The sequence below is a fragment of the Mycteria americana genome, chromosome 28, assembly GCF_035582795.1.
Source record: "Mycteria americana isolate JAX WOST 10 ecotype Jacksonville Zoo and Gardens chromosome 28, USCA_MyAme_1.0, whole genome shotgun sequence".
In the NCBI taxonomy this organism is placed as follows: domain Eukaryota; kingdom Metazoa; phylum Chordata; class Aves; order Ciconiiformes; family Ciconiidae; genus Mycteria; species Mycteria americana.
Genome location: NC_134392.1, coordinates 622,703 through 645,267, shown reverse-complemented (window position 1 = coordinate 645,267; position 22,565 = coordinate 622,703). Strand labels below are relative to the sequence as shown.

Genomic DNA, 22,565 nt, shown 5'->3' with positions numbered 1-22,565 from the left:
CGTGAGCGCTGACGTCCCGTTAACCCGCCCTTACGCCTCTAGAGAGTATTTTTGTAACCACTACCCGCGTAGGGAGGAGGGCGATGGCCATATTTATTGACGGAGATACCTGTGCCCCCCCTGGGGGCTTCTCTCTGCTCCGTCTGAACTTTACTCACCCACTTAGACGATTTTTAACCTCGCTAATGTAGGTCACGTTTTAACTTAGGGGCTGGGGCTGTGAGGACATTAAAAAAAAAAAAAAAAAAAAAAAAAAAAGGCGACTTTGATGGGTGCTGCGGTGGAGGGGAGCGGCCTTTGGCTTTGTGGTGGTGACAGCCTGGGCCCCTCCGCCTGGAGGCCGCTGCCCGGGGCCTTACGGAGCCCGGCTGAGAGAGGAGGGGCTGGGGCTTTGTGCTCGGATCGTGGAAAAGCGAGTACCGGGGTAAAGCCTCCCTTTATCCGCCTGCGCCGGGACGCGGGGCCGGGGCTTGGGGCGGGGAGGGGAGAGGCCTAGGCCGCGGGTTGCTAGGCGACGGCGCGGCGCGCAGGACGCGTCACTTCCGGCGCGCCGCTCCCGGCCGTGCCCGCCGCAGCCGCCGCCATGGCCGGCGCCGCTGCCCGCCGCGTCTCGGTGTTCCCCTCGCCGCAGGAGCTGGGCCCGGCCCTGGCGCAGCTGGTGGCCGAGCGAGCGGCGGGGGCCGGCGGGCGCTTCTCGCTGGGCCTCTCGGGAGGGAGCCTGGTGGGGATCCTCGCCCGGGACCTGCCCCCCGCCGCCGCCGCCGCAGGCCCCGCCGCGCCGGCCCGCTGGCTGGTGGCCTTCTGCGACGAGCGGCTGGTGCCGCCCGAGCACCCGGACAGCACCGGCGGGGCCTACAAGGTGAGCGGGGCCGGGGCGGCGGGGCCCTGCCGCCGGCCCCGGGCCGGCCCTGACCGCCTGCCGCCGCTCTCCGCAGGCCCAGCTGCTGCCGCGGCTGCCCGGCCCCGGGCCGCGGGTGCTGGCCCTCAGCCCCGGGCTGTCCCCCGCCGCCGCCGCCGCTGACTACGCCGCGCAGCTCCGCCAGGTACCGGCCCCGGGGGAGCCGGGGGTCCGCGGGAGGGCGCGTTCCCCGCCCCGGCTCCATCTCCCCTCCTCTCCGCAGGCGTTCCCGGGCGAGGAGGTGCCCGTCTTCGACTTGCTGGTGCTGGGGGTCGGGCCGGACGGCCATACCTGCTCCCTCTTCCCCGGCCACCCCCTGCTCCAGGTGAGCTCAGCCGCCGGCCTTTGGCTCCCACGAGTGGCCGTGGGGATGCCGCTACCCCCATATTTTCATCGCTAACTCGCAAATCACGTCCGGGCGGCGGTTCCCGATTCGGGGGTGTCGTAGTTAAAAAAAAAAGAGGAGGGGGAAAAAAAAAAAGCTGTTGGGGGGGGGAGGAAAAAGCTGCTGAAGTTGAGTTACCCCCCTGCTTTCTTCTTTTATGTTTCTGCTGATTTGGGGAAGCAAAACAGGAGATCTTGGCGCGGGTGGAGATGTGGAGGGTTGAGGACCCTCGGTCGCCCTCAGCAGCCGTCGCTCACCTGGTTTGTGGTCGGAGCCTGGGTCGCTCCCCTGCTGCGGGGGTTTTCTTTTCCCCTCTTTTCATGTTTGTTTGGTTTTTTTTTTTCTCTGATAGGAGAAAGAGAAAATAGTCGCTGCTATTACGGACTCCCCAAAGCCGCCGGCGGAGCGGATAACGTTAACGCTGCCCGTGCTGAATGCCGCACGGATGGTTGTGTTCGTGGCTACGGGGGAAGGCAAAGCTGCCGTTTTAAAGGTTTGGACCCAAACTTCATGAAAATCCAAGGCGTTCGGGGGGAACGAACGATCGAGAGGCGTCGGTCAACCGCCGAAGCGGTTTAGGCGCGGTTTGGGGTTCCCTTTCGCCGACCGCTCGGCTGAGGCGCCGTTCCCTCTCTCCCGACAGCGCATTTTGGAAGGCGACGAGGAAAACCCCCTTCCCGCCGCTCGCGTCCGGCCTCACTCCGGGCAGCTGCGCTGGTTCCTGGACGAGTCGGCAGCCAAGGAGCTGACCATCCCCGTCGAGAAACATTCCGTCCTGTAGAGCCGACTGCCGGCCGGGCTCGGGTGACGGTAACCGCAGCGCCGGCTGCGTGACATTCCAGGCGAAGACCGCCACGTTCGATCGTAGCGCTCGGTTGTGGCACGAAACGCGCTTTTTTTCTTTTTTCTGGAACAAACGGTGCTTTGCCGAGCACGGCTTTCCACGTAGTCATTCCTTCGGTTCGGTGGGGGCGGGGTGCCAGGTTGGAATCGCGCACGGCGTCGGCGTCGTGCGGTTCGTTTCGGTCGCTGTGACGTGAAAGGGGTGCGCGATATTAAAGGGACGGATTTCAGCTCTTCTGCTCCTGGTTCTTTTTCCACCTGGCCGCGCTCTTCGTACAGGAGGGAGCGAAGGAGCAGGCGCGGGGTTCAGGGCGTTGCGGTGTCGGCGATGCGAGGACGGACGGACGCTTGTCTGCAGCAGCTCTGGCTGTAGAGTAACGCTCGGTTTCCCTCGCTGGTTTGTTGGATTTGTCTTTGTTAATCCTGACTTTAACCGTGCCTTAGTTCTCGCCTAAACCTTTGTGTCGGTGGCTCCTTCCTACCTGTTTTTTCACATACCTGCGTGCGTAGCGGTGAGGTTTTAGCTTTCGGTAGCGAAGAGTTTGAGATCACACGGTGTCCGACGATCCGTTGGCGCGGCAGGAGCGGTGTTCCTGTATCGACAGGAGAAGAAGCTGAGTCAGAAAAGGCAGATGACTTTTATGCTCTGGGAAGCGCAGCGCTTCCGTGCCAGATCTGGGGAAAAAAAACCCAAGGTTTTTTGGAAATTGAGGTTCCCGGGCTGGATGTGGATTTTTACAGATGCATTGCTCAGAACCGGATGGGACTTGGAGCGTAAAAGCCCTGAACCTGCAGTACGGGGCGCAGCCGTCCCTCTCGGCGTCTTTCAGAGCCGTGGAGTCAACGGCTACCGGAGTACGAGCGATTCAGCCTTCGTCAGCGAAGTGCCCGGGGTTCTGGTTTGTCCCTGCTGTCCGTAGTCGTCTCTAGCGCAGCTTTCCTGGTGGGAGCTGTGAAGCAGGCCTGGTTAGCGGCTGTTCTCGGTATCTCCGAAATGAGTTTTAAGGAGATCCAGGCAGAAAGCGTTGATTCGCGAGTTAAATACGAACGTGACTAAAATCACGTTTGTATCTGCCCGATAGCTGAGCTCTGCGTCTTAAAAACGGGGAGGAAACCAGCAGAGCAGGTGCACGCGGACAAGACTCCGAAACTCAAAATCTAAAGCCGATTTAAAATAATATTTAAAATAATATTTAAAATAATACTTAAAATACCACAATTCCCTATCCTCGCACCTGACAAACGACACAAGTTTTAACGAGATGGTTTTGGCAAAGGCGAGTCCAAAAACGCGCGGTGGTAAATTGTCGTGCGTCCGGTCCGCGGTGCCGTGTCTGTAGAAACCCGCTTCTCCCGCGTTACCCTCGGGCGACGCCGAAACCTTTTCCCCTCCAGCTTTATAGCTTTTTCTAAACTATCCCCCGTTGATTTCCTTGTGTTAAAAGTATGGGGGGGTTTTGACCAGCTGGAGGGGCTGATGCGAGCGCTGGATGTTTCTGCTCAGAGTTTCCTGTTTCTACGCGTCCCGTGGAGCGTGAAGGGTATCGAAAACCACCGGTTGCGTAACGGTAAAAGTGGCAGATTGCGTTCGGTTTGGTTAGGGAAGCGAGAGCAGGTGCAGAGCACGGCAGCGAGCAGGGCTCTTTCCATGATACGCTCTCAAATTTGGAAATAACTCAGAAAAATCCCCTTGCTGTGTCCCGCTCGGTCCTGAATTCCTCACCCCCTTCGTTCGGTCACGGGATATCGGGCGGTAGTGGAGAGGGGGGTGAGGTGGGCAGAACACGGAGCACCGAGAGCAAATTTGGATAAATCCGGTCGTGCCTTTCATAGCATCGTGTAAATTTATAGCCTGAACCGCTTTAGCATCCTAAATTTAAATTCCAGCGCGCGCGGTCTTGGCTTGAATAGTCCTGGGTTAATTAACGGTAACCGGCAATTATTTCTGGGATGGAAATCGTACGTGTGGGCGAGGGAAGAGGCTGAATTAGCACCGTCCCGCTGCAAATCAGGAGCCTCTGAGCTGGAAACGTGGTCGAGCGTGAATTCGCCCGGTCTCAAAACTAAATCAGAACCCAAATTGGTGCCGTTTTAGCATGGGGAACTTGGGGTGAAACTGGTAGAAAGGGGTGGGGAGCAGCAGAGGTGCCGCTGCCCCTTTAAGGCTTATTTTGAAGGGGGGGGGGGGGGGTGTTGATATGAGACTGTATTTGAATATTTATGGGCCGATGATCTGGAGGGGAGTGAGACAGAAAAGCGCTGCCGGACGGAGAAGCTGGAAGGCGGCATGTGGCACGTCCCCTCTCCGCCCCCGGCCTCGGAGCCCGGCCAGCAGCGAGCACGCTGAGGCCGAAGATGGGAGGACGGTGTTCGAGCCCTCTGAGCGGGAGGCAGCGCCGGTATCTGAGAGGTGAGAAACGACTTTTACCGTCTCCGTTGCTTTGATTTTGAGTTTCGGGGGGGGGGGGGAATATAAATCCTCTTTGCAGCGAGTTGCGGCAGGCTGCCTCGGTGGCGTCAGCCTCCTTCCGCACCGCAAGGCTGCCGGCGTCGGCTCGGTGCTCGCTGAGCTCGCGTTTGGGCTTTGCGAGACGCGAAATCTGGTTTAGCTGTTGGTTTTAAGGAGTTAGTCGGACAAAAAGACGACCCAAGCGTGTGAAACGAGTCTCCAAGCCCTCTTCTCTGGTACCTTCCTCTTTGGATGGCGCTTGGAGAGGGGGTTGGGAAATGCCTCCTCCTTGGGCCGTCAGCTCATCGCTCTCCCTGCCTCCTGCTGTGTCTTGAGCAGCGCGTCTCTGCCGTAAGACGCCGCCGGAGCTTCGGACCGTGGCTTTATTGTCCGATTCTTTCAAGCTTACGGGGCGCGACATTTCGATAACCCTGCTATCGATGAATTCGCTCCCTTGTTTCCATCTTTCCAGCTGGCGGAAGAAGCGTTTGGAGAAGCAGTGGCACATAAAAAGCCTTTTGAAATTCTGATCAGCGTCAGACCCTCTGACATTTCAGATCCCTGTTTGACCGGACGCCTTCCCATGCTACGCTGACCGCGTTCCCGGGGTGATAAAGCACCGGTGGTTTGGGAGCGGGGTCCAGCGACAAGTGCAAGATAAATAAGAAATGAAGAGCCGTAGCTCGCTATTTCTTGAGACGCGGAGAGGTTGCTTCGTGCCTCAGCGCTCGCCTTCCGCTGCTGTTCTTAGAGGAGAGGAAAAACGTTAATTACGACCAGCGAGCAGCCTCCGCTGGGAGGAGGGTACCCCCCGAAACCGGCTCTGTTCTTGCTCTGCCCGCAGGTCGCGCAGGTGCCACCGTGAAGAACTTCGTGCCCTATTACCGGAGGCAGCTGGCGACTGCTCTTCTGAGACGGGTCTCGGGGGAGCTGGACCCCCAAGGCAAACCGGCCCTGCAGCTCCTGCCGAGCCAGGTAAAAGCCCGGTGCCGTCCCTCCCAGAACCGCTTCTCTGCCGAGGCCGATCTTGCCTCGGAGGCGTCCGTCCTCCTTACGAACGCGAAGGTGCGGCTGCTGTTCCCTGTCCCGTTGCGGCTTCGTCGTGTAACGGAGCGTTATGCAGAACAGGGACCCGTTGCTAGGGAAAACTTTCTCTTTTGTGGCTTAGAAGTAAATATTTAGGAGGGCGTTTTAAGAGAGATGAGGAGGTGGGATCGACAGCCGAGGATCTAGCTCACAAATCAATGCCAAAACCCACCAAAGCCCTCGCAGCATCGCCACGGTTTATCACGGAGAGCGACGACGCGGTTTTTTAGGCTCTCTTTGCTTTTCATCGCCACTAGATGTCCGTGTCCCACTGCCTCTCGCTATAATTTCTACAACGCCGGTAGCAAAAGCTCCCACCCCAGGAACGTGCCGGGCGACGGCTCTGTCCCCCGCAGCGCTGACGCTTTGCACCGTTGCTGAGGTTTTTCTGACTCTCGTTTCGTGTGTCCGCAGCCCCGGGAGCCGCCCGCCGCCGCTCTGCACGATGGATTGCTCTCCCAGTACGACGGCGATTCCCACAGCTGGCAGGAGAATTACTTCGTTCTGCTCGGAGATTTTACCCTGCGGTGGTTCGAAAGCGAAGAGGTAAACGCGCTCCTGCTGCAGAGGCTGTAAAATCGAGGATTTTTTGTGGTCGTACCTCGTGAAATCCTCTCTGGGCATCCCTTGCAGGCCGCTGCCAGCACAGCCGTGTAAAAGCCTGCCGCTTCCCACCCGCACGGCTGAACGGCGATTCTCCTCGCACGGAGAATCCCTGCGCAAATATATTCCGTTTCCTTTAAAACTCGCCCCGGTTTCCTGCGTCGCGTTCGATTCTTGTGTCGTTTTACTTGTTGCTACTCAGCCCTGCGAAAGAGGCACCGCGTTCTGCAGCTGGCGTAAGCGAAGCCACGAGAAACGAACCCGGTCGGCGTGAACAATTCATTAACCGCCCGCAGACCCTCGCTGAGGACTCGCCCTTCCGTTTCTTTTCCAGGCCCTGAGGAAAGGCTGCGAGCCCAGAGGCTCGACCGCTCTCTCTGGCTACCTGCTGCTGTCTTCGCCGAGCGAGTACGCCGAATCGCTCAGCCGTCTGTGCCAAGGGCTCGCAGGTAATTCTCTGGCGCGTCGAGGGTTAAGCAATAGGTAACGGCTGAGCTATGAGCGGAGTCCGGCTCGGTACCGCAGAGCGTGACGGAGGAGGATGAGGTGAGCGCACGAGGCAGGTTCTGCGTCTCGGCCAAGAGACCTTGCGCCAAAAGACACCCAAGAAATTTCCTGGCGCGTAGGCAGAGCCGTAACCCTCGGGGCTTGGCGCTTTCGAGATCTCGGGCAGCTAAATCCGTTGTTTTCCTTGTTTCTCCGCATCCTCTGGCCGCTCCCCCGGCAGGGAGCTGTGCTCGGGGCTGCCGGCACCTGCACCGCTTTCCTCGGCCAGCTGGAACGCGAAAATTTTAAACCCAAGTGGCCCGAAACCAGGAGCAGCTGCAGAGAAACTTTGCCAGTGACTGAAATTCATTTCAAATTGCTTTCTCTGTTCAGCTCGTCAGCGTGCGGCCCTCTGGATTTTATTAGAGAGCTGCCTACCGTAAAAGAGTTTATATCTGGTTGTGAATGCCTGTCGGTTACCGTTGGTTTTTTAAATTACGGACAGCACCGTTTAAAATAAAAACGGAATCGGGATCTTTCCAGTCTGCCGCAGATACTGGCTAAAAAGCAAGCGAGGCTTCACCAATTGGCTCTCGGAACGACATGTTTGTACTCCTCCCCTACAAACGGTTCTCGCCGTTTGCCGCCCCGCGCCAAAACTCCTGTTTGTTGCGTCTTAACGCCGCTAAAAAAAGAAAAGCCGCCCGCCTTGGCAAAGGCCGCGCCAGCCGATGCCGTTTCCCCGGCTTGACGGCCGGCGCCTGGCAGGGCGCGATCCCCGCGTCTTCTAACGAGGGGCTGCGACGCAGCAGGCCCCGGAGCGCTCCCGAAGGACGGCGTTTTGTCTGTAAATTGATATTTCTGAATGCAAATACGAACGACGGCCTTACCGCTAGGGAAGCTGCCCGGAGTCGATAGAGAATTAATTTAAAATCGTAGCCGCCCCAGCGTACGTCGTGCTTCTTCCTCTCTGCTTCCTCCCCGAGGCGGCAGCCCCTTCGCCGACCCGCCGGGAGAGTTTCTGTTTTTCCTCTACCATCCCTTCCGGAGGCACTTCTGCTTCTGCGCAGACTCGGTGGGATCGCGGCGGACCTGGACGGCCGCTCTCCGGGACGGCATTCGCTACCGCAGCACGGGTGAGGATGCCGGGGCGGATGGGCGCTGCCTAACGAAGCGGCGAGGTCCGAGGGCGTGAGCTCTCTGCCCTTGGGGTCTTTTCACGGCAGCGCGAGCGGGGTCTCGCTCCTTTTTCGCCTGGAGGGCGAGAGCCGCTTGGAGCCGTTATTCTTGCTCGGAATGGTTTTTAGCCGCTGCGTTCCCGCAGTTCCGCGTGGTTTGGTGGGAATTGCTCTGAGCCTCCTCGATTAAACGTCGCCGGGAATACGTTGTCCTTTGTCCTCAGAATTACAGAGGAGGGATTCTCTGGAAGCGGAGGCGTTCCTCGAGGCTGTGCGGTTTTACAGGCAAGAGAGAGGCTGCTACGGGGCAGGGGATCTTCTCCTGGGGCCGGAACCTGAGGTCGGTGAAGCGTTTTGAGACCGGAGCGTTTCCAGCAAGGTTGTTGCTCCGAGGTGGTTTCAGCCGCTCGTTTTGGGTTTCAGATCCTGGGAAACGTGCTAATGGAGGACTTGCTGCCGGTGCTGCGCTCGCAGGTGCTCCCCAGCATCGGGGGCTCGGAAGGGAGGAGGCAGCAGCTGTGGCTCCAGGTGATTCCCCGGGGCATCGCTCGCGCCAGGGCTCTGCCGACGCCGGCACACGCGGTGACAACCGGCGTGCTCGGAGGGAGTATAAACTTCTCAAATAAAGACCAGTTTGACAAAAAATGCCGGTTCCGCGGCAGTGCTGCCTGTAGCAGCGAGCTGTGAGAAATAGGGAGCGGTGCGGTGCGCGAGCGGCGCGGCTCGTTCTGCGCGTTGGCAGCGAGGGGACGGTTGTAACGGAGAGGGACGACTTAATTATTCGATGTTGGGGTTGGGCGAAAGGAAGCTGGATGAGTCAAAGCATTTTAGGAGCGTGACACGGGTGGGAGGTGGGTTTTTGTTCAGTGGTGAGCCCGGTAACCGGCCAGGAATCGGCATCTCTTCTAGCAGACAGTAATGTTTCCAAAATTTGTGCCTCTTACCTCCCCTTTATTTCTTCTCTCTCTGGTTCATCCGCTTCTTATCGGCCACCCAGTTTCTCCAGGAGGTTTACACCCTGATCCTCAGCGAAATCTCCAGCGCGTTCGAAGGTTTTCAGAAGGAGAAGGAAAAACTACAGATTGAGCTGGAGAAGAAAATTCGCCCCGACCTGGATCAGATGCTGACGCTGAAGGATCAGATAGCCGGCAAACTCCAAGGTTGGGCAAACGGGGGGGGGATAAAAGGCAAAAAATAGGCAGGTTCAAAAAAACCTGGACAAATCCATGAAATTTGTCCGGCTGTGGTCGCCGGCTTTAGTTTGTGAAGCGCTGGCTTGGATAGCGTCGGTTTGGGAAGCGCAGAGCAACAGCTAAGGCGAATTTGGGTATAATAAAGAGGGGCTGCGGGTGGAAATCTCGGGTGGCGTTTTCTCCCTGACCTGGGCCCCGCTGGTTTGATTCCGTGCCCCGCGGAGCCGGCACGGCGGGAAGCGCGGCACGGTCTGCCGGGCGACCCGCGGCTTTCGGTCTCGGCAGCCGTGGTGCGGAGCCCGGCGGAGTCGTGCTGCGGCTGGGGAGTGGAGCCTCACCTGGACCGCGTGATGGAGGAGCTCCTGCGGCCCCTGGCCTCAGGAGTCGAGGCGGTTCGCTCGCTCTTTGCCCAGAGGGTTGACGAGATGATCGGCCTCGTCCAGAGCTCTCCCGTCGCCGTCCTGCAGAAAGAGGTAACGCGGGAACGGGACGGCAAAGGCGGCTGCTCTCTTCCAGCCCCGCCGCGGCCGTTGCGGCCGCGGGACCGATTCCTGCGGCATCGGCGGCGGCGCGGTGCCGCCGCTCCTTTGAATCGGCGTCGAATCCTGGCAGGAAGGTTCTGACGGGGTTGAGCTTTATTAAGCGTCGGGTCTCGGCTGCTGGGGGGATGCCGGAGGGCGGTTTTTGCTCGCGCGCTGCCGGTCCGTGCTCCTGAGAGGACGCGGAGAGAACGGGGGGAGCGGGAATACGGAGCTGGGGACTCGAACGACGTGGGGAGCAAACGCTGGGAAGGACGGGGGACGCCGTGCACCGCCCGAGCAACGCGCTGCTGCTCCGACGTAGCTTCTGACGCTGGCGAGAACGTCCTGGCAGCCCCGGGTCATGCAGCCGTGCTACGAGGAGGCCGACCTGTATCGAGAAAGCCTGCGAGGGCTCGAGGAGCGGTTTGGCTTCCGCGGCGTGACGAGCCTGGTCCTGGGCGCTCAGAACCTCATGCAGCAGGTAGGGGGGGACGCTCGGGGGGGCGAGGCTGCGGGCTGGCCCCAGCCTCGGCCGCTCGCTCCTTCCCCTGCTGGCGCTCGGTTTCCCCTTGGGCCACCCGAACGGCACGAAGCGAAGGCTCGCAAATTTTTTTCTTAGCTTAAAAACACGACGAGTTGGCTAACGGAGGAGGGAGGCACTCGCACGGCGGGGGCGGGGGGGGGGGGGGGGGAAATCCCGTGTCCCGCGTGCCCGGCACCAGCTCAGCAGGGTTTTATCTTGCAGCTGATGCAGAATGCCACCCACACCTTCCAGCAGCTCTCGCAGCAGCACCTCGGCCGGGCGGCCAGCCGCCCCCAGCTCACCCAAACGCTGGGGAAAGTCAAAGAGCGGGTGCTGAAGGTGAGGGGCGGCTCGCTCTCCCTTTCCTTTTACGCGTGCAACGGGTTTATTTAGACGCGGTTTGGTTTTTTCCTGCGGGATCGCCCTGCTTCGCCGCCTTTCCCCGCGGTTCCGCGTCGCTCTCGTGCCGCGGGGGTGAGGTTGTTAAAAGATCGGGGCCCGCCGCACCGATCCTCTCTTGAATTCGGTTGCAGAAGTTTGACTACGACAGCAGCTCCGTCCGGAAGCGGTTCGCTCAGGAGTGGCTGCTCCGCATTTTTCTTCCTTTTCTGCTGAAGCATTTGGAGTCCGGCTGCAAGCTGGTACGGTCGAGCCCGCGGTGGGCTGGGGTGTGTGTGGGGGGGGGACCCGGCTGGGGGGAACGGGCTCAAACAAGCGGGTTTTAGTTCAGCAAGAAAAAGCGACTCCTTCCCTCGGCGTAGCCTTCCCCTCTCGCCAGCGTCCGCGTGCTCGGGAACCGTCTCTCCGCAGAAAAGAGCTTTTAATTCAAGCTACGGCGGCGCGGGCTGCCAAACCGCAGCCCTCTCCTAGACGGCATCCCGAAAATCTCCTCCACACGGACATAAGCCGTGTTCTGTTTCGTGCCGTCGTGGGTGTGACCGTCCTTTAGCTGTTTCCCAGAACATTCTGCCTTTATTTTTATTTTATTCCCTTTTATGCGGCTTCCCCTTTGCTGTGCCAGAACTCTGGCTGGATCGATTCCCTCCGTAGCGAGTCCCCGGGGGGTGTTTTTGGAGGTGAAGGGCGTTCTGCCGCGGGGAAAACGGGGTCCGAGGGATCCGAGGGTGCTGCCGTAGACTCCCGGTCTCGCTCTGCCCAATTTTTTGGGGAGCCTTACCCAATTCCCGTCAATTCTTCCCATCCTGGCTGCCGGTTTCTCCAGCCTCGCTGGGAGCACAGACACTGACGCTGCCCCGCTCTGCCCCCGGGTAGGAGCTGCCGCAGTACGAGAGCTTCGTGTTCGCCGAATTCAGCGGCATCATTAACCTGGAAAATATTTACGAAGAAACGGTGCTGGCCGTGCTGCTGCGGGCCGTCGGCAAAGGTGAGGGGGCTGCGTTCCGTTCCCCGGGGAATGCCGGGCTGGAATATCCCCCGTCAAAATATTTACGGTCGCCAAGTCGTCACTGCCGCTTTTCCGTACGCGGCAAGATTTTGGGGTTGGGTTTTTTTTTTTTTCCCTTTTTTTTTAAAAGCCGTTAAACAGCGATTTCCATGTTTGCACATTCAAGTTTTTTTTTCCAGATGTTGCCCTTCTGGTCCGTTCCAGAATCCCAAGGCCGAGCTATTTTCTTCCTGCCAGTTTTCTTTCCCTCCCCCTCGCTGGCTGGAAGCTCTAAACCTCCCGCCGGCCAAAGCCGAGGGAAAAATGAGCTCATTTTACAGGCGCGGTGCGACGGGAGGGCTGCGTGCTCGCCGTGCTCGCCGGCGCCTTGCCCGGCGCTGAACAGGGCGGCTTTTGGGGGCAGGGTGAGGCGGGAGCCGGGGCGAGGAGCGGTCTCGGCGTTGCCGGCGTTCCTGAAACGGTCGGTGGGTTTTCCATCGGCCGGGCGGGAAAACGGGGTCGCGACGGGCTGAGCCGGGTCCGTGGTGTCCCCTGGAAAGTCAAGTTTTGAGAATTTGACTTGAAAATTTGACTTGAAAGGCGAGTTTTGGAGGTGAGATGCTGGGAAGTGACGTTTGGAAGGCGAAAATGCTTGAAAATTTGAAGGGGAAATACTGGAAAGTAGGATTTTGAAGGAGAAATACTTGAAATTTGGGGGTAAAATACTCGAAAGTAGAATTTCAAAGGGAAAAATGCTTGAAATCTTGAAGGTAAAATGCTCGACAGTAGAATTTTGAAGGGAAAAATACTTGAAATTTGGAGGTGAAGTACTCGAAAGTAACATTTTGAAGGGAAAATACTTGAAATTTGGAGGGGAAATACTCAAAAGTAACATTTTGAAGGGAAAAGTACTTGAAATTTTGATGGTAAAATACTTGAAAATTAGAGGTAAAATACTCAAAGTCTAATTTCGAAGGGAAAAATACTTGACATTTTGAAGGTGAAATACTGAAAAGCAACCTTTCAAAGGGAAAAATACTGGAAATTTGGAAGGTGAAATAGTCGGAAGTAGAATTTCGAAGGAAAAGTACTTGAAATTTTGAAATTTTGGAGGTGAAGTACTGAAAAGCAACATTTCGAAGGGAAAAATACTTGAAATTTGGAAGGTAAAATACTTGAAAGTAGAATTTCAAAGGTGAAATACGTGAATGTGGAGGTGAAATAGTCGGAAGTAGAATTTCGAAGGGAACAATACTTGAAATTTTGAAGGTGAAATACTGAAAAGCAACGTTTCAAGGGGAAAAATACGTGAAATTTGGAGGTGAAATACTCGGAAGTGGCATTTCGAAGGGAAAAACGTTGACCTTTTGCCCTTCTGAAGGTGAAGCGGTGGAGGGACAGGCACGCGCGGGGCCAGCCCTGCCCGGGGTCCCTCGCCCCCAGCCCCGCGCCGCTCCCGGCCCCCGGCCCCGCCAGCGCCGGCCGAGGCCTCGCGCCGCAGCCGCCGCCCCGCCGCCGGCCCCGCAGCGCCCGGGACCTCGACCAGGAGATGGGCTGAGGACCCCCGGGTGTGAACCCCACCCCCCCCGCCGGGTGTGACCCCCTCTCCCCCCACCCCCCCCTACCCCCCCCGGCCCGGGGTGACCGGGCAGGGGCCGGGGCGGAGGATCCCGACCCTTCCTCGGGTGAAGAATGGAGCGATTGGAAATGGCGCCATGTGCAGAGTGTGCCTGGGGGGGACGGAGCCGGGGGAAGGGGGGGCTGAGGGAGGGGGAGCCGGGGTGGGGTGGGGGGGCCGGTAGAGGCGGGAACGGCCCCGGCCCCGCTCGGGGCGCGGCGGTGGGCGAAGGCCCCGCGGCGGGGGGGGCGGGGCTACAGGGCGGGGGGGGGCGTGACCACGGAGCGGGGGGCGTGGCCACGGAGGGGTCCGGTCATAGATGGGTCTGAGCGCGGCGGGGGGCGGGGCGTGCGGGGGCGTGGCCAGGGAGGGCGGGGCGTGGGCGGGGCGGAGCCGCGGGCGGCCCAGGATGGCGGCGGCGGCGCGGCCGTGGCCGCTGCTGCTGCTGGCGCTGGCGGCGGGGCCGGGGCCGGGGCCGGGGCCGCGGCCGGCGGGCGGGTACTTCCCGAGGAGCGCTGGAGCCCCGAGTCGGCGCTGCGGCCGCCACGCGTGGCCGTGGCCCTGCTGGCGCGGAACGCGGCCCACGCGCTGCCCGCCACGCTGGGGGCGCTGGAGCGGCTGCGGCACCCAAAGGAGCGGACGGCGCTGTGGTGGGTGGGGGACGCGGGGGGGGGGGGGGGGGGGGACACGGACACGGAGGAGCCCCCACGGAGGAGCTGACGGCCCCGGCCCCACGCAGGGTGGCGGTGGATCACAGCGTGGATAACACGACGGCGCTGCTGCGGGAGTGGCTGGTGCGGGTGCGGGGGCTCTACCACCGCGTGGAGTGGCGGCCCATGGAGGAGCCGCGGTGAGTGGGGGGGGGGGGGGTGTCACCCGTGGGGGGGGGGGAGCCCCGTGGGTTGTGGGTGCTCGGGCTGTGCGGGGGGAGGGGTGTGTTTCCCGTGGGCTGGTGGGTGCCCGGTTTTGGGGGGAGCCCTGTGGGTGCCAGCCTTGGGGTGCCCGTGGGCTGTGGGCCCCCGAGTTTGGGGGGGGGGGGGTGTCCACGGGCTGTGGGCCCCAAATTTCGGGGGGTCCATCGGCTGGGGGTCCCCGAGTTTGGGGGGTCCATGGGCTCGGGGTCCCCGAGTTTGGGGGGGTCCACGGGCTGGGGGTCCCCGAGTTAGAGGCATCCATAGACTGAGAGTGCCCGTGGGCTGGGGGTCCTCAAGTCTGGGGGGGTCCATGGGCTGGGGGTCCCTGAGTTTGGGGGAGTCTGTGGGCTCAGGGTGCCCGAGTTTGGGGGGGTCCACGGGCTGGAGGTGCCCGTGGGCTGGAGGTCCCCAAGTTTGGGGGGTTCCATCGGCTGGGAGTCCCCGAGTTTGGGGGTGCCCGTGGCTGGAGGTTCCTAAGTTTGGGGGTGCCCAGAGGCTGGGGGTCCCCGAGTTTGGGGGGGTCCACGGGCTGCGGGTGCCCAATTTTGGGGGGTGGGGTGGGGGTGTCTATGGTCCGTGGGTCCCCAGCCTAAGGGGGGGGTCCCATGGGCTGGGGGTGCCCAGGTTTGCAGGCTCCCTGTGGGCTGGGGGTGCCCGGCCCTGGGGGGGGTCCCCACGGAGCGGGTGGGGGGGGACGGGGACAGGGCTCTGGGGGCAGGAGGGCAGCGCGGACACCCCCCCCCCCCCCCCCCCAGGTCGTACCCCGACGAGGAGGGCCCCAAGCACTGGTCCCCCTCCCGCTACGAGCACGTGATGAAGCTGCGTCAGGCGGCGCTGGACTCGGCCCGCGCCATCTGGGCCGACTACCTGCTGGTAAGGGGGTCCCGGCACCCCCGGGGGGGGCCCCGCGGGTGCTGACGGCACGCGGCGGCGGGTGCTGACGGCGCCCGTCGGGCGTCCGGGTGTCCCCGGGCAGTTCCTGGACGCCGACAACGTCCTGACCAACCCCGACACCCTGGGGCTGCTGATGGCGGAGAACAAGACGGTGGTGGCTCCCATGCTGGACTCGCGCGCCGCCTACTCCAACTTCTGGTGCGGGATGACGGCCCAGGTGAGAGCCGGGCGGGTGCCGCGTCCTCCGGGTCCCCTGGGTGCCACGTTCCCTGGGCACTGGGTGCTCTGGGTCCCCTGGGTGTCAGGTCCCTTGGGCACCAGCTCCTCCGGGCACCGAGTCCTCCAGGTGCTGCGTCCCCTGAGGGCTGGGTCCTCCAGGTGCCATCTTCCCCAGGTCCATGGTCCTCCGGGTCCCCTGGGTGCTCTGGGTGCCGGGTCCCCTGGGCACTGTGTCCTCCAGGTGCTGCGTCCCCTGGGCCCTGGGTGCTCCGTGTCCCCTGGGTGCCACATTCCCTGGGCACTGGGTGCTCTGTGTCCCCTGCGTGCCACGTCCCCTCAGTGCCAGGTCCCTTTTGCACCGGGTCCTACGGGCACTGAGTCCTCCAGGTGCTGCGTCCCCTGGGGGCTGGGTCCTCCGGGTCCCCTGGGTGCTCTGGGTGCCGGGTCCCCTGGGCACTGTGTCCTCCAGGTGCCATCTTCCCCGGGGGCTGGGTCCTCTGGGTCCCCTGGGTGCCACGTCCACTGGGCACCAGGTCCTCCAGGTGCTGCATCCCCTGGGGGCTGGGTCCTCCAGGTCCCCTGGGTCCCATGGGTGCTGTGTTCCCTGGGCACTGGGTCCTCCAGGCACAATGTCCTCCAGGTGCCACGTCCCCCGAGTGCCAGGTCCTCTGGGTGCTGCGTCCCTGGGCACTGGGGTGCTCTGGGTCCCCTGGGTGCTGGGTCCCTTGGGCACCAGCTCCTCCGGGTACCGAGTCCTCCAGGTGCTGCGTCCCCTGGGGGCTGGGTCCTCCGGGTCCCCTGGGTGCTCTGGGTGCTGGGTCCCCTGGGCACTGTGTCCTCCAGGTGCTGTGTCCCCTGGGCACTGGGTCCTCCGGGTCCTCTGGGTCCCGTGGGTGCTGTGTTCCCTGGGCACTGGGTCCTCCAGGTGCCACATCCCCTGGGTGCCAGGTCCTCTGGGTGCTGCGTCCCCTGGGCACTGGGTGCTCTGTGTCCCCTGGGTGCCATGTCCCCTGGGCGCCGGGTTCTCCAGGTGCTGCATGCCCTGTGGGCCAGGTCCTCTATGTCCCTTGGGTGCCACATCCCCTAGGCACTGGGTGCTCTGTGTCCCCTGGGTGCCACATTCCCTGGGCACTGGGTGCTCTGTGTCCCCTGGGTGCCACGTCCCCTCAGTGCCGGGTCCCTTTTGCACCGGGTCCTACGGCTACCAAGTCCTCCAGGTGCTGCGTCCCCTGGGTGCCGGGTCCCCCGGGCACTGTGTCCTCCAGGTGCCATCTTCCCCAGGTGCTGGGTCCTCTGGGTCCCCTGGGGTGCCACGTCGCTGGGCACCAGGTCCTCCAGGTGCTGCATCCCCTGGGGGCTGGGTCCTCTGGGTCCCCTGGGTCCCATGGGTGCTGTGTCCCCTGGGCACTGGGTCCTCCAGGCATAACGTCCTCTGGGTGCCAGGTCCTCTGGGTGCCGGGTCCCCTGGACACCAGGTCCTCCAGGCACCAGGTCATCCAGGCACTGGGTGCTCTGGGTCCCTGGGTGTCAGGTCCCTTGGGCACTGGGTCCTCCGGGCACCCAGTCCTCCAGGTGCCATGTTCCCTGGGTGCTGGGTCCTCTGGGTCCCCTGGGTGCTCTGGGTGCTGGGTCCTCCAGGTGCCATGTCCCCTGGGTGCTAGGTCCCCTGGACACCAGGTCCTCCAGGCACCAGGTCCTCCAGGTGCCGTGTTCCTTGTGTGCCAAGTCTCCTGGGTGCCGTGTGCTCTGCATGCCCTGGGCAGTGGGTGCTCCGTGTCCCCTGGGTGCCACGTCCCTTGGGTGCCATGTCCCTTGGGCACTGGGTCCTCTAAGTGCCATGTTCTCTGGGTGCCAGGTCTCCTGGGTGTCACATCCTCTGGCTGCTGTGTCCCCTGGGCACTGGGTCCTCTGGGTGCCAGGTCCCCTGGGTGCCACATCCTCCATGTCCCCTGGGCACTGGGTCCTCCAGGTCCCCTGGGTGCTGGGTCCCCTGAGTGCCGGGTCCCTTGGGTGCCATGTCCCCTGGGCGCTGTGTCCTCCAGGTGCCATGTCCCCTGGGTGCTGGGTCTTCCGTGTCCCTGGGGTGCCAGGTCCCCTGGGCACCGGGTCCTCCAGGTGCCACGTCCCCGGGCTGCTGCATCCCCTGGGCACTGGGTCTTCCGTGTCCCTGGGGTGCCAGGTCCCCTGGGTGCTGGGTCCCCTGAGTGCCAGGTCCCTTGGGTGCCACGTCCCCTGGGTACCGGGTGCTCTGTGTCCCTTGGGCACCGGGTCCTCCAGGTGCCATGTCCCCTGGTGCCGCGTCCCCTGGGCACCGGGTCCTCCGTGTCCCCGGGGTGCCGGGTCCTCCGGCCGTCGCGTCCCCCGTCCCGCCGCTCCCCGGGGCCGAGCCGGGCGCCCAGGCGGTTCCTGCCTCTGCCAGGGCTACTACCGGCGGACGCCGGCCTACCTGCCGATCCGGAAGCGGGAGCGCCGGGGCTGCTTCGCGGTGCCCATGGTGCACTCCACCTTCCTGCTGGACCTGCGGAAGGAGGCCTCGCGGGCCCTCGCCTTCTACCCGCCGCACCCCGACTACACCTGGGCCTTCGACGACATCATCGTCTTCGCCTTCTCCTGCCGGCAGGCGGGTGAGGAGCCGGGGGCCGGCGCTGGCTTAAGTTTGGGCCGGCGTTGGGTTGAAGTTTAAGTTTGGGCTGGCGTTGGGTTGAAGTTGAAGTTTGGGCCGGCGTTGGGTTGAAGTTGAAGTTTGGGCCGGCGTTGGGTTGAAGTTGAAGTTTGGGCCGGCGTTGGGTTGAAGTTTAAGTTTGGGCTGGCGTTGGGTTGAAGTTTAAGTTGGGCCGGCGTTGGGTTGAAGTTTAAGTTTGGGCCGGCGTTGGGTTGAAGTTTAAGTTTGGGCCGGCGTTGGTTGAAGTTTAAGTTGGGCCAGCGTTGGGTTGAAGTTTAAGTTTGGGCCAGCGTTGGGTTGAAGTTTAAGTTTGGGGTTGCGTTGGGTTGAAGTTTAAGTTGGGCCGGCGTTGGGTTGAAGTTTAAGCTTGGGCCGGCGTTGGGTTGAAGTTGAAGTTTGGGGTTGGCTTTAGGCTCACTTGTCTTCAACTTGAGGTTCTCTTAATTTTAACTTCAACTTCAACTTTAGGCTCACTTAATTTTCACTTTAACTGGAGGCTCCTTTAACTTTAAGGTCCTTTGACTTTAACTTTAGGCTTGCTTAATTTTAACTTTAGGCTTGCTGAACTTTAACTTTAGGTTCCTTTAACTTGAGGCTCGCTTAACTTTAACTTCAGCCTTGCTTAACTTTCATTTCAGCCCCAATAACTTTAACTTCAGCCTGGGGTTAACTTCAGCCCTGACTAACTTTAACTTCAGCTTGCTTAAGTTTAACTTCAGCCCCGCTTAACTTCAACTTCAGCCCCGACTAACTTTCATTTCAGCCTTGCTTAACTTAACTTCAGCCCCACTTAACTTTAACTTCAGCCCCGGGTTAAGTTCAACTTCAGCCCCGCTTAACTTTAACTTAGCTTCAGCCTTGCTTAACTTTTAACTTCAGCCCTGACTAACTTTAACTGCAGCCTTACTTAACTTTTAACTTCAGCCCCGCTTAACTTTAACTTTAGCCCCACCTAACTTTAATTTCAGCCTTGCTTAACTTTATCTTCAGCCCTGACTAACTTCAACTTCAGCCCTGACTAACTTTCATTTCAGCCTTGCTTAACTTTAATTTCAGCCCCGGGTTAACTTCAACTTCAGCCCCGCTTAACTTTAACTTAGCTTCAGCCTTGCTTAACTTTATCTTCAGCCTTGCTTAACTTTTAACTTCAGCCCTGACTAACTTCAACTTCAGCCCTGACTAACTTTAACTGCAGCCCCACTTAACTTTCATTTCAGCCCCGCTTAACTTCAACTTCAGCCCTGACTTTCATTTCAGCCTTGCTTAACTTAACTTCAGCCCCGCTTAACTTTAACTTAGCTTCAGCCTTGCTTAACTTTAACTTCAGCCCCGACTAACTTTAACTTAGCTTTAGCCCTGACTAACTTTATCTTCAGCCCCGACTAACTTTAACTTCAGCCCCGCTTACCTTCAACTTCAGCCCGGCATCAAAGTTCAGCCCGGCTCAGGTTTAACTTCAGCCTGGCTTAGCCCCGGCCCCGCCGTCCTTTCCAGAGGTCCAGATGTTCGTCTGCAACCGGGAGGTCTACGGGTTCCTGCCGGTGCCGCTGCGCTCCCACAGCACCCTGCGGGACGAGGCCGAGAGCTTCCTGCACGTCCAGCTGGAGATCATGGGTGAGGGACGCGCGCCACGGCCACGGCCGCGGCCGCCGGCCCCGCGGTGGCCGCTCGGCCCGTGAGGCTCCGCGTGCGGCGGCGGCGGCGCGCCCCGGCGCGCTGAGGCTCTCGCCCTCCTCTCCTCCCCCCCCCCCCCCCCGCAGTGAAGAACCCCCCGGCGGAGCCGTCCCCCCACGTCTGGGTGCCCCCCAAGGTCCCCGACAAGATGGGCTTCGACGAGGTGAGCGCCGCGGCCGCCCCCGCCCCGGGATTGGGGGGTTCCCCTCTCTCCTGGATTTTGGGGGGTCCCCTCCCTCGGGATTTGGGGGGGGTTCCCCTCTCTTCTGGGTTTCGGGGTGTCCCCCCCTTTGGGATTTGGGGGGGTTCCCCTCTCTTCGGGGTTTCAGGGTGTCCCCCCCTTTGGGATTTGGGGGGGTTCCCCTCTCTCCTGGATTTTGGGGGGTCCCCCCCCTTTGGGATTTGGGGGGGTTCCCCTCTCTCCTGGATTTTGGGGGGGTCCCCCGCCCCGGGATTTGGGGGGGCTCCCCTCTCTCCCTGGATTTTGGGGTGTCCCCCCCTTTGGGATTTGGGGGGGTTCCCCTCTCTCCTGGATTTTGGGGTGTCCCCCCCTTTGGGATTTGGGGGGTTCCCCTCTCTCCTGGATTTTGGGGGGTCCCCCCCTTTGGGATTTGGGGGGGTTCCCCTCTCTTCTGGGTTTCGGGGTGTCCCCCCCTTTGGGATTTGGGGGGGTTCCCCTCTCTCCTGGATTTCGGGGGGTCCCCTGCCTCGGGATTTGGGGGGGTTCCCCTCTCTCCTGGATTTTGGGGGGTCCCCTCCCTCGGGATTTGGGGGGTTTCCCCTCTCTCCTGGATTTCGGGGTGTCCCCCCCTTTGGGATTTGGGGGGTTCCCCTCTCTCCTGGATTTTGGGGGGTCCCCCGCCTCGGGATTTGGGGGGGTTCCCCTCTCTTCTGGGTTTCGGGGCGTCCCCCCCTTTGGGATTTGGGGGGGTTCCTCTCTCTTCGGGGTTTCGGGGTGTCCCCCCCTTTGGGATTTGGGGGGTTCCCCTCTCTCCTGGATTTTGGGGGGTCCCCCGCCCCGGGATTGGGGGGGCTCCCCTCTCTCCTGGATTTCGGGGTGTCCCCCGCCTTGGGATTGGGGGGTTTTCTCCCCTCTCTCCTGGATTTCGGGGTTTTTCCCTTTTCTTCCGAATTTTGGGGGGGTTCCCCCCCCTTCGGGATTTTGGGTCATCATCCCCCTTCTGAATTTGGGGTTTTCCCCCTCCTCTCTTCTGGATTTGGGTTTTTTTCCCTCCTTTTTTCTGGATTTGGGCCCCCCCCCCCCTGAATTTTGTTCCCCCCACTTCTGGGTTTTGGGGTTGTTTTTCCCTTCTGAATTTTGGGGGGGTTCCCCCCCTCTTGTAGATTTTGGGGTCCATCCCCCCTTTTTTCTGGATTTTGGGTCATCATCCCCTTCTGAATTTGGGGTTTTTCTCCTTCTCTCTTCTGGATTTTGGTGTCCATGTGTCGTCCCCCCCCCCAATTTGTCCCCCCCCCCCCCCCCCCTTTTCTGGATTTTGGGGTTTCCCCCCCCCTTTCTTCTGAATTTTGGGGTGTTTTTTCTCCTCTGTTCTGGATTTTGTCATCTGTGTCCCCCCTGGATTTTGGGGTGCCCCCCCTTCTGGATTTGCCCCCCCCCCTTCTGAATTTTGCCCCCCCCCGAATTTTGGGGTGTTTTTCTCCTCTCTTTTGGATTTCATCATCTCCCCCCACTCTGCATTTTGGGGGTTTCCCCCCTCCTCTCTTCTGGATTTTGGGGTCCCCCCCTCTGCATTTTGGGGTTTTTCTCCCCCTCTTCTGCATTTTGGGGTTTCTCCCCCTCTCCTCTGCATTTTGGGGTTTTCCCCCTTCCTCTGTTCTGGATTTTGGGGTTTTACTCTTCCCCCCCCCCTTTGGGGTTTTTCTCCCTCTCTCCTCTGCATTTTGGGCTGTTTCTCCCCCCCCCTCTGCATTTTGGGGTTTTTCTCCCCCCCCCCCCCCCCCGCATTTTGGGGTTTTTCTCCCCCTCTTCTGGATTTTGGGGTTTCCCCCCTTCCTCTCCTCTGCATTTTGGGGGTTTCTCCCCCCCCCCCCCTCGCATTTTGGGGGTTTCTCCCCCCCCCCCCGCATTTTGGGGGTTCCCCCCCCCCCCCGCATTTTGGGGGTTTCTCCCCCCCCCTGCATTTTGGGGTTTTCCCCCTTCCTCTCCTCTGCATTTCGGGTGTTTCTCCCCCCCCCCCCCCCCCCCCCCCGCATTCTGGGGTTTCTCCCCCCCCCCTCTGCATTTTGGTGTTTTCCCCCTCCTCTCCTCTGCATTTTGGGGGTTCCCCCCCCCCCGGATTTTGGGGTCCCCCCCCGGATTTTGGGGTTCCCCCCCCCCCTGCATTTCGGCCGTTCTCCCTCCCTCCCCTCCCCTCCCCAGGTGTTCATGATCAACCTGCAGCGGCGGGCCGACCGTCGGGAGCGGATGCTGCGGACGCTCTACGAGCAGGAGATCGCCTGCAAGCTGGTGGAGGCGGTGGACGGCAAGTGAGTGCCCAGGCCAGTGAGTGCCCAGGCCGCGGGGGGCCGGGCGGGCGGGCGGGGGGCCGCGGTGCCGGGGCGGCCCCGGGGCCGCTCCGCGGTGGGGAAGGGTCCGGGGCGGAGCCGGTGGGTTCGCAGGGCCATGAACAGCAGCGAGGTGGAGGCGCTGGGCATCCGGATGCTGCCGGGGTACAAGGACCCCTACCACGGGCGGCCGCTCACCAAGGGCGAGCTGGGCTGTTTCCTCAGCCACTACCGCGTCTGGCAGGAGGTGAGCGGGGGACGGGGGGGATGAGGGGGATGTGGGGGGACGGGGGGACGAGGGGGATGTGGGGGGATGTGGGAGGACGAGGGGGATGAGGGGGGACAAGGGGGATGAGGGGGATGTGGGGGACATGGGGGGATGAGGGGGACGAGGGGGGATGAGGGGGACATGGGGGGATGTGGGGGGACGAGGGGGACGTAGGGGGATGAGGGGGACAAGGGGGGATGAGGGGGACAAGGGGGGGACGGGGGGGGGGACGAGGGGGACATGGGGGGATGAGGGGGACAAG

General features: G+C 61.4%; 3 protein-coding genes across 4 annotated transcripts in view; all 3 read left to right on the top strand.

Annotated features, from left to right (window-relative positions):
• Positions 1-527: 527 nt before the first annotated feature.
• On the top strand, positions 528-2,356 carry PGLS (6-phosphogluconolactonase). Of its 2 annotated transcripts, XM_075525913.1 has the most exons (5): positions 529-859; positions 936-1,043; positions 1,122-1,223; positions 1,636-1,776; positions 1,927-2,356. In XM_075525913.1, the coding sequence occupies exons 1-5, from the start codon at positions 584-586 to the stop codon at positions 2,062-2,064; spliced, it is 765 nt and encodes a 254-aa protein (XP_075382028.1). In that variant the 5' UTR covers positions 529-583; the 3' UTR covers positions 2,065-2,356. The 2 variants fall into 2 exon arrangements, with proteins under 2 accessions (XP_075382029.1, XP_075382028.1); XM_075525914.1 differs by lacking the exon at positions 936-1,043 and having other exon boundaries at positions 528-859.
• Positions 2,357-2,484: 128 nt separating this feature from the next.
• NIBAN3 (niban apoptosis regulator 3) lies at positions 2,485-13,148 on the top strand. Its single transcript, XM_075525825.1, has 14 exons — positions 2,485-4,536; positions 5,420-5,550; positions 6,076-6,207; positions 6,599-6,713; positions 7,737-7,886; positions 8,153-8,268; positions 8,352-8,456; positions 8,926-9,088; positions 9,407-9,594; positions 9,965-10,123; positions 10,388-10,504; positions 10,699-10,806; positions 11,438-11,549; positions 12,931-13,148. Exons 1-14 carry the CDS (start codon positions 4,482-4,484, stop codon positions 13,146-13,148), a joined length of 1,869 nt encoding a protein of 622 aa, XP_075381940.1. The 5' UTR covers positions 2,485-4,481.
• Positions 13,149-13,550: 402 nt separating this feature from the next.
• COLGALT1 (collagen beta(1-O)galactosyltransferase 1) overlaps positions 13,551-22,565 on the top strand; it is a 15,555-nt gene continuing 6,540 nt past the window's right edge. The window contains 10 exon segments of the mRNA XM_075525859.1: positions 13,551-13,673; positions 13,676-13,817; positions 13,907-14,017; positions 14,837-14,954; positions 15,058-15,192; positions 17,614-17,818; positions 19,351-19,470; positions 19,617-19,693; positions 21,911-22,017; positions 22,150-22,282. Of these exon segments, the coding sequence (XP_075381974.1) occupies positions 13,577-13,673; positions 13,676-13,817; positions 13,907-14,017; positions 14,837-14,954; positions 15,058-15,192; positions 17,614-17,818; positions 19,351-19,470; positions 19,617-19,693; positions 21,911-22,017; positions 22,150-22,282 (1,245 nt within the window). The 5' untranslated portion in view covers positions 13,551-13,576.